Source organism: Marmota marmota, unplaced genomic scaffold (genome assembly GCF_001458135.2).
Source record: "Marmota marmota marmota unplaced genomic scaffold, marMar, whole genome shotgun sequence".
Lineage (NCBI taxonomy): Eukaryota > Metazoa > Chordata > Mammalia > Rodentia > Sciuridae > Marmota > Marmota marmota.
Genome location: NW_025999982.1, coordinates 18,899,917 through 18,910,336, shown reverse-complemented (window position 1 = coordinate 18,910,336; position 10,420 = coordinate 18,899,917). Strand labels below are relative to the sequence as shown.

Below are 10,420 nucleotides of genomic sequence, written 5' to 3'. Positions count from 1 at the left end.
CTGGGATTTATCAAGAAGATGTGGTGAAAAAAGCACACTCATACATTGCTGGTGGGACTGCAAATTGGTGTAACCACTATGGAAAGCAGTATGGAGATTCCTCAGAATACTGGGAATTGAACCACCATTTGACCCATTTATCCCACTCCTTGGTTTATACCCAAAGGACTTAAAATCAGCATATTATAGTGATGCAGCCATATCAATGTTTATAGCAGCTCAATTCACAATAGCTAGATTATGGAACTAATGTAGTTGTCCCTCAATAGATGAATGGATTAATAAAATGTGGTATATATACTCAATGGAATATTACTTAGCTTTAAAGAAGGGTGAAATTATGGCATTTTCCAGTAAATGGTTGGAGTTGGGGAATATCCTGCTAAGTGAAATAAGCCAATCCCACAAAACTAAAGGCAAAATGTTTTCTCTAATATGTGGATGCTAATTCACAATAAGGTGGGCACTAAATAATAAATAATAATAATAAGGGCACTAAAGAAGAATAGTGTAACCTTAGATTAGGTAGAGGGAAATGATGGGAGGGGTGTGGAGAGGATGTGGGGATAGGAAAGATAGTAGAATGAAACAGACATTGTACTGTATGTATATATGTGACTATATGACCAATATGATTCTGCAACATGTAAACTCAAAAAATGAAATTATATCCCCTCTATATATGATATATCAAGTGTATAAATGCATTCTACTGTCATGTATAACTAATTAAACCAAATAAAAAAAAAGAAGAGTCAGTCAAACCAATGACTGTCTGGGTCCTACTGGAAAGCAAAGTAAGGAGGGAGGGTGAAAAGTGAAAAAACTAAAGAGGGCCACTCAACCCTTTTGCAGAAGGACTCTGAACAAGACACTTCCTCACTCTGTTTCTTTAGGTGTATACCCCTACAGTGAATGTACACTGTCACCCCATGGTACAGCATGTCTGAGTCATTCTTTTGAAGACCCAGAGACCATTCATGAATGGGGATCTGACCTACAGAGGGCCTTTTTCCTGGGTTTTCTGTTTTGTCACCAACTTTCTGGCAAATTCTTTCAATCACTGAATGCCTGTTTGTCTCACTAGGTGTTTTTTTTTTTTAACATTCTTGTCTGGGGCACATGCAGTAAGTGTAGCAAAATGTAAGATTCTTTTTCTTTGGTCTTAATAAAAGGCCCCAAGGGAAAAAACCTAAGTAGCTTGGGTTAATCATTAAACATGCCCTGTGGTCAGTTCTGAATTTTCACTCTGGCTCACGTTTGGCCAGGATACAAAGGAGTTAGGTAAGTTACAGTCCAACAGGAGTGAGCTACTTGCATGGCAACTGCAGACTGGACTCTCACCAGCTCTCACAGTTTTCAGTTCTTGGCAGAGAGAAACAAGATCATTTGGAAAAGAAAGATAAGTTCTCCCTTAAGTCATGACAGAAACAGAAAAGGTACTGTTTGATTTAGAAAAATCTCTGCTCTCTGTTTTCTAGGTATTGCATCTCTTGCTAATGTGGTGAGCCAAAGGAAACAAGGAGGGAAGGTCTAGAGTAAGAGCCTGGTAGCTTTGTCTTTGGAGGTCCTATAGAAAGGGAAGCTGAGAGAGGAAGAAAGGAGGAGGAGGGGAAGGGCAGAAGAGAAAAGAGAGTCAAAAAGAGAGGACTTGGCTAAACTCACACGGCTCTCCTTTGTGGATAGAAACTTTCTAGTTAAAAGATACAAAGGGAGATTAAGTTTAGTCTTAGGAAGAATTGGTTATATTTATCATTGATATTATTACTGTATTTTAGAGGAAAAGAGATATTTCTGAACATAAAGTTTAAAAAAAACCTAGTGTTTAAAAGGTTATCTCCATTGTTCTAAGCTTGGGAGTAAACACTAAAATGAAATGTTAAAATAATGCAGCCAGATTGAAAGCAGACTCCTCAGTACTGAGTTTTTGTATTGGGTGTAATAAGCAAGTTTGATCCTGTGCTTCTGGACTAAGTAGCAAATATTCCTGAGGACTAATCTCCATGCAGTAGATGTATTTCTGCAAACTGAATGTTTGTAAATTAAATTCTATTCCAAGTGTATTTTAAAATGTAAGGAAGTCTGTGTCTTAAAGGAACACTTGGAAAATCCACTTGGAAATTTAAGAACTCCTTTCAGAAATGCAGGTAGCCTCTATCTGTACGCCATTTGCTAATGATGAGGGCAGGTACACAAACTTTATCAGTTTTCTTAGCTCCTAGTACAGTGCCCACCATCTAGTGGGCATACGATAAACCTTTACAGTATTAAGTTAAATATAAGTAATTTTATATTTTGGGCTGTTTTAATCAGGACATACCTGGATGACAAGTTTACTGCAACTTTGTTGCTGATATTCTTTTTCTGAGATTGTATTGGGACTCATGTTTTCTGAAATGGTGGAATTACTTCTGCTACTCTTAGTGCTTCCTTAAAAATCTAAATTAAATTAATATTTAGAAGTATATGTGTGTATTTAGTGTTTTTATTTATTTAGTTTTGAATTTTCAGAAGACCTCAGAGACACTGTCTTCAAGAGGATTTTGTCATTCTCCCTGACTGGGTGCTGGAGAGCAGCTAAGCACCCTTTGTAGGGAAGGCTCTGGGTGTTCCCTAAGGCATAAGGGGGTTCAGCCAGGTTTCTATGGATTCTGCCCATCCCACATGGATGTGAAAGCCATTTCTCTCAGATTAGGTAAAACCAGATTTAGGGTATTTGAACATGCATCCATCAATTAGAATTTAGTAGGCTTTGTGTGGGATCTTTACACTAAGGGGTTTGTGGAAACGGGAGACTAGTCCTGGTCTCTCCAAAGAAGAGTCTGTTACTGTCTAGAAGACAAGGCCCCTGTGGGGTACAACATTGACTGGCTCAGGTTCACAGGATATGAGCTAGAGGCTTGAGGGGAAGGTCAAGGAGACCTAAGGTGGGCCCTGAGCTGGGCCAGGATCTCATACAGCCATGGAGAAGAATTGGGAATCCAGAAAGGCACAAGTAGCAGCCAAGGCAGAGGCTAATGTGTGGAAGTCTTATCTGAGTGGTAAGAGAACAGCACAGCTACAGTGCAGAGAGTCATGTAAGACAGAAACGGGAAGGTTGGAAGAGGCAAAACAAAGTCAACCCCTCCATGAAAAAATTTATTTCTAAAATTCACCTTTTGATTAATAATGAACTAATGAAAGATATTATTATTCACCCAGTTTAAACATGCATGAAATTAGCTAGTGAAACAAGAGAGGCTGAGTGGTGATCATTTTCTCTAAGATTCTTAGATGATTCCTTTCTCCTGAGCTTGGAAAGATGGTCCCTTTGAAGACACTAGGGCCATATTTATCTCACCTCTTAAACAATTTCTTGCTTCAACACAGCAAAGTGATAGTATATAAGCAAAAATGATAACCATTTAAAAAATCTGTTTTTAGTTGTTGATGGACCTTTATTGTATTTATTTATGTGTAATGCTGAGAATTGAACTCAGTGCCTCAGACATGCTAGGCAAATGCTCTACTGCTGAGCTACAACCTCAGCCCCCCAAATGATAGTCATTTTAAAATATGTTTTTATATAGCTATGCTGCTCCAATCAAAACTGAAAATGCTTTTAACGCCTGAGCAATCTTAAGATGATTGACTTCAGTGGACATGATGGCTGGCTGGCTGCTCTCTGTGATGAGTATTGAAGTACTACTTTTGGCAGGTGAGTAGAATGTAATTGAATGGATTATAGATTAGAACTCATTAGGTAGCCTTGGTAATTATTAATAATAAAAGATTATTTTGATTGAGCATCATAAATATATTTATTTTTTACTTTCCAATTGAAGACAAATTAAAAGTATTATTTTGGAAGGAGGTGTTGAAGGATCTGCTTCTGGGTTTAAATTTTTGTTGAATAATTTTTTTCTGATTTATATCTGAGGTTATATACTAAATTGTTACAAACTTTTAATGGCCAGTTCAATAATAAATTATAACCTTCCTTTTGTAACTCCTTTTAGAGCTACATGATGTAATTCTTTTTAGATTTTTCTGCTCCACCTTCCCTAATGGAGTAACTTTTGTTGTCTTAGTGATTGATGACTGCTTATGTTAAAATCTCCTTTTCTAAATCATGTCTCCGACTTTCTCTGTGAATTTGGTCATCCATGGTCTGATTTGGCTGGGGCTGCCATGATGGTTATGCTGATCTAATGGATCCCCACTATCCTCAGGTGTTCAGTGTGTTACCTGCATGACTGATGGTACATGGAAGGCCTGTGCCAGCCACAGGTAGCATGGCTTAGATTATTTTTTAATATTTCTGACATGGAAATGAAAACATGTTCTACAGATAACAGTTTCCTGCCTCTTTACCTCATTGAGGAGCTGAGTGATTTTTGTTGGTTTCCTTGAAGTGCCTTTACCTGTGGCAAGACCTGTACAGAATCATCAACAAAGATGGAGGGATTTATTAGGATCAGACTCAGTTGATGGTCTGTATGGGAAAACCAATTTAGCCTAGCATGTGAAGTCCATACGGATTTTTGAAAAGGAGATTCCAGTGATGAACCATTCTTCAGTCCTTTTCTGAACCATCAAGACAAAAAACAATAAAGCAAAAAACAAACAAACAAACAAACAAACAAACAAAAAACCAACCAACCAATCAACCAAACAAACAAAAAACCCCCAACAAAACAAAACAAGACAAAAAACAATGTAGGGAATTTTGATTTCCATTTGGAAGTCATTCTGAACACATGGAAACTAGAGGACAGGGAACTAAGCAGGAAAATTGAAGTGTGAACAGCTTCCAGAAGTTTCTCTCATTTCCAGGAAGTAGAAATACAAGAAATAAATGGTGATGTTTATACTTAAGTGTGGCCAATTGATTAAAGAAGAGTGGGACAGAGACGGGAGGTAGTACTGGTTCAATTAGGAACTAAATGTGTCTAAAGGAAGTAGAAATTCACGATTGTCCTGGTAAACACTGGGATTTTGAATGTCTAAAATGAAAGGGATTAATTTTCCATATAACAGGTGTCAGAAGGAGTGTTCTCCAGACCTGGTTAAAATGTAATTCTGGTATAAATATGTAACAATGAATCCCATAATTATATATAATGAAAATGCACCAATACAAAAAGAAGGCATGTAAATTCTGAACCAGAAACTCAGGGGTTGGGGCCCAATGATCTATGCTTTATCAGGCTCTTGTGATGATTTGGATGCATGCTAAGTTTTGCTTTAAAATATTGGGGAATAGGACCTTCCACACCATGTTTTTCACTTATTTGCAGAACCTTGCCTGAATTTACGTATTGAACCTGAAGAAGGTAGCCTTGCAGGGGGAACATGGATCACAGTCATTTTTGATGGTAGGTTTGGGTTTTCTCTTTATTGACCAACAGTCCTAAGGAATATAAGTTCTTGCTTTCTTGTCTAAGGGCAGGTAAAGGAGCTCGTGAAGGAAACAGGTGGATCCACTTCTGTCTTTGCAGATGCTCACTGGCTAATGTCACAGGGGAGCACATCTCACCGTTGCACATTGAAGCTCACTTTCCTGTTCTAGGCTGTGGGATGGGAGGGAACTCTTAAAGAGACTATATGAAAGTGCATATCATAGTCCTTGGCAATGCTTCCCTTGATAATCTAGGTTATCTTCCTCACAGGCAACTGTATCATTGAGAGCTTCTAAACAATGTGCTTAGCATGACTCTTTCTAGCAAAGTACAGAGTAACTTTGTGGGTTGACAATTCTTTTCCAGATTTAGGCAGACCTGAAGAAAGAAGGCGTTTTTAAAAAAATCAGCACATAAATGAGAGAACTACTCCCTTTTATAGCAGGCACAAATGCCTTTGGAGATAAGTATTAATTTGCTCCTTAGGCAAACTGGGTATCTTAGATTGCCCCCAAGTGGCCACTTTTCTCATTGCCCTGTGTGGATTGTCACTGCTCAACCTAGATTTACCATTTACCTTGAGTTTAGGTTTGGAGCCAGGTGTCCTTTACCCCACCAATGGCTCTCAGCTGGAGGTACACCTGGTGAACATGGCTGTGCCTGCATTGAGGAGCATCCCCTGTGACGTCTCTCCTGTCTTCTTGAATTTCCCCGTGGTGACATGCCGGACCAGGTATACCTGTCTAGAATAAGAACAGAAAGGTTGAGTGGGTTTTGAAGACATATTACAACAATTCTGCCGTGACCACAATTATCAGCTATAGCTTTCAGAAAAATTCTGTGTGAATATGGTTCTTACATGTTCCTATCAGGGCTCTAGGACTTAAGGGAAGATGAGAGAATGGGGAAGAATTTTGAGGTATTTATAAGAGGGACTGGATCATTGTTTCATTTGTTTAGTTTACAAGGAGTTCTATTGCTATAAAGATTTCAACAAATGCGCCATTTTGGACTCTAAAGTACTCATCACTTGGAATAGACGTAATTATAATGATTTTGCATAAAAACAGGAAGGAAATTTTGCTTTGGGTTTAGTTGGTTGCTCAGTTTGATATTATTTCTATTTAGGAAATATTTGTACAGAATTCCAGGTAATCTATTGTTCTTCTCAAATTTTTGTTGGCCTATGAAGATTATAGTAGTTCATTCCATCTTTTTGTATATCTTAGGGGTGCTTCATGAAAAGAATCATTGGCTAAAGGAAAGAACATTGTCATTTCATTTTGTCTTCTGTTCCTTCTGACTCCCATCTTCCATTGTCTTCTATTGAAATTCACCAACCAGAGTATAAATGCCACCTCTTCCCTGGCCATCCAGCTCAGTGTCATCTCTCCCTTCCTTGACAGGAGCCAAAGGATCCCTTTTTAGTGATTCACCTGCAGGATGCACGTGTGCACACACACTCTTTTGTGCAACTCATCATGCTGTACACAAAATCAAAGCATGTGTTGCCTTGTGGCCCTGTTTCCTCTGCCCTGTGCTTCTCATGACACTCAGTTGCCTACATGTCAGATTCATCATCATAGAATTAAGTGATGATTAATGATGGTGCATAAACCCAAACTTCGTCTAGGGGATGTGTTTAATCTCACCATCATCATCTTTGGGTGCCTTGCACAATATTTTATGTGTAGAAAATGCTCATCAGAAGTATGTTGAATGAATTTCTTTATAGCACTAGTAATGATTTATAAATTGAGATCATTTTTCCTTAGATTTTTATGGAGTATTTGATCATAACCTTCCTGCAAGTACTTGCCATGAAAAAGCCAAAGCTTTATATGTCTTTATATGTCCAAAGGTTTATATGTCTGATCTCCTCAATCCCAACATACCAATAATTTTAGGATGCATCATTGATTTTGTGTCACCTTTTTAGAAAATAAATATGCCCCCTTTCTTATACTCATTGATTGGAAAATAAATGTAAAATTCCGTTAATATTCAAGTGTGAAAAATATAATTTGTCATCACTGAAATGCTATTCTATTCAGTATCATGAAATGATATACCTGCTTTCACTGAGCAGTCATTATAGCATTGAAATCAGTACTGGCCAAACAAAATGTAATGTGGACAAAAATATAATTTAAAAGATTCTAGTAGCCTCATTAAAGTTAAAAGAAACAAACAAAATTAATTTTAATATTTTATTTAGCCTGATATATACAAAATATTATTTCAACATGTGATCTCAATATGTCATTGAGATATTTTCTATCCTTTTTTGTACCCCAGCCACCTTTCAGTGTGTATTTTATACTCATGGTGTATTTTAATCGAGACCGCCCACATTTCAGATGCTCAGTTAAGCATACAATGCTGGGGGGAATACAATGAAGGTGTATAGCATAGTCCTTGGCATTGGGAGGTTTGGCAAGGAGGAATTTCTTGACTGTAACTTCCTTTTGTTCACTATATTCCCCCTCTTTTAAAAAAACCACATAGATGGCAGCCTTGAAGGGGCAAAGAAACCACAATGGTATTTCTGCAAAAATGGTCCAGGACTCTCTGTCAGGTTCATGAGATGTTTATGGGCTGCTCCAATGATTGTGAAGCCAAGATTTTTTTTTTTGAGCACAAGTAAGATAAATGCCTTTTATCAGTTTGTCTGGGATTCAAGCCCTACTTTGCCCTGAACATTTGGTGTTTATACACACGTCTCAATCCACATGGGACTGTCAGATTTTTTAAAAAATGGAAACTGGAAATAGATTATCAAAATTCCTACCAACTCTTAAAAACCTATGAACCCATAATTCTAAGAAATAGGACATTTCTTCATTCAATAACTTTCAATAGGAACAAAAAAATATAACTCCTTTTGCTGAAGGATGCAGTGTTTAAGTTATGGTGATTCTGAGTGGACCAGGGGATGAAATGTGATATAAAACCATGTTTGCTTAGCTATGTTTCTCAGTGTGGGATGGCGTTTGAAGTGGTTATGTGTGCTGCTTGCTTTGGAAATTCTTGGTTTCTGATTCATAAGAATTTGCACTTTTTGCCCTCAGATCTCTGCCATCCAAAGCTCATGAGGGTCTGTATTCCCTGGAAGTGCGCTCTGGGGGACAGGTAGTGGGCAGCCCAAGTTCAAGACCACAAGACAGCTGTACTTTCAAGGTGGGTTCTAAGGGTAGAAGATATGTGTCTGCTTAGTCTGAAGGTGTACATGTGTTATCAACAAGCAAGTTATAGATCAGCCAGAGTCTGCTTTGACTGCCGCAGTCTGGCTGCAGCAAAATAACCGGGGGGTGACGAACTACTTGTGTACGTTGATACAGCAGGAGTGGAAGCCGTTTATTGCAGGACAGGAGCAGTATTTATACATTCCACACAGCTTATCTAATTAGCATAAACTAGATACATCAGTCAACCAATAAGGAATCTCCACACTTAATGGCTCCCTTTTGTTACTTCTCAAACCACTCCCTCTGGCATTTTGCCAGGCACCATCCAGACTTGTTTACGAACTCTAACATTCCCCTGGCAAAATGCCAGGTGTTATTTTGACTTGTTTACAGACTCTGACATTTGACAGAATAAGAAGAAAGGTGAATGGTATTTATGGGGTTTCTAATGAAAGGATAGTATGTCAGCATCCAGCTCTGTACTTTTTGTACACAGTGTAATGCTCATAACAATTTTCGGAGGTGGCCATTTGTTATCTGTTTTTAGAGATGAGCAACCTGAGGCTTAGGAAGTTTAAATAATTTGCTTATATCACCCAGGTAATAAATGGAAGAACCAGGATTTGAACCTGCATCTAAATCTAACTAAATCTGCTCACTTGAAGTTCATAGAAGAGTGGAAAGATTACCTTTGTGAGTTAGAGTTTCATTTTTTTAGCCGAGCTCATGCTGATTGTTAGGATGATGAGGGGACTCAGGAACCCAAGTTCCCTGGTGCAGGAACCCAACTTCTACCCTCTCATTCTCTCTGCTTCATGGCACATTTCTGCTATTCTTCCCAACACTAGAAAGGGATTTGCTTGTGGAATTCTTTGTCATGTTCAGATAGATCAAAAAGGAGGGAGGAAGAGAGGGAGGGGAGAGAAAGAGAGAGAGAGAGAGAGAGATTTTATGAGGCCGGTGTCTGACTTATTGTTGAGCCTTGACGTCTATGCAGGGCCTTAATTCTTTGTTTGGATCAGTCTAAGGCTCATTTCAGATGAGTTATACTGACATGTTAATACTATCTCGAAGGTGAGGCCCTAGTCTTTTCATAAAAAAAGCAGAGCTTTGGGAGTGCTGCTAATGGCAAAGAGTGCCTCAGTGTTATAAAGAAGGCAATTTAGTGGTTCACCTGTGCTCTTTTAGAACTTTACCCTTTGGATTCATCTCTAATATAATACATATGAAATTTAGGCAATTTATTTTGAAATTTGGAACACACTCTCCATTGACACTCATCAATTTCTTTCCCAGTTTAATAGAAATCTTGTTTTCTGAAATTTTGCTTTTGCACAAATGCAGTGGACAGAAAAAATTTTTTCACCATTCTTTCTTATTAAGAGCAGCATTACCACTTCTGCACCGTCTCAGGAAATTCAGCAGAAGAGAGCCGGTCAAGATGCTCCTTATTCTCCATGTTCCTTTTTATCCCAGATAGTAGTTTTTCTACTTATTAAAAGAGCATCAAGGAGAGAGGGCAGGGGGTGGGGAGAAGAAAAACACTTCCTAAAATTGTACATTAAAGAAAACAAGTCTGTCAGTGATTCAACTAGCATGGTGAGTTGATGAAAAATCACCAGGGGATGCAGTTAATGAGAGGCGTTCCAAGCTCAGTAAAATTCAGTGTGTCTCTTTGCTTTGGGACCAGGACTAGGGGAACCATGCACATTAAAAATTAATTCTGTCTTGCCAGTCCACTCCAAAGAGCCTGCTGCGGGCATTGACAAGTTCGAACAACTCACAAAAGGTTTATTAGGCAGCTGGTGGCTGTGGCTTTATCATTCTAATCTGTGCCACCCCCCCCCCCCC

The 10,420-nt window shown here is 38.5% G+C and overlaps 1 protein-coding gene across 1 annotated transcript in view; it reads left to right on the top strand.

Moving 5' to 3' along the window:
* The first annotated feature begins 1,273 nt into the window (after positions 1-1,273).
* Positions 1,274-10,420, top strand: part of Pkhd1 (PKHD1 ciliary IPT domain containing fibrocystin/polyductin) — a 427,258-nt gene continuing 418,111 nt past the window's right edge. Inside the window, exons 1-5 of the mRNA XM_048805732.1 lie at positions 1,274-1,439; positions 3,570-3,697; positions 5,280-5,357; positions 5,970-6,114; positions 8,453-8,561. Of these exons, the coding sequence (XP_048661689.1) occupies positions 3,643-3,697; positions 5,280-5,357; positions 5,970-6,114; positions 8,453-8,561 (387 nt within the window). The 5' untranslated portion in view covers positions 1,274-1,439; positions 3,570-3,642. The remainder of the gene's footprint in view (positions 1,440-3,569; positions 3,698-5,279; positions 5,358-5,969; positions 6,115-8,452; positions 8,562-10,420) is intronic.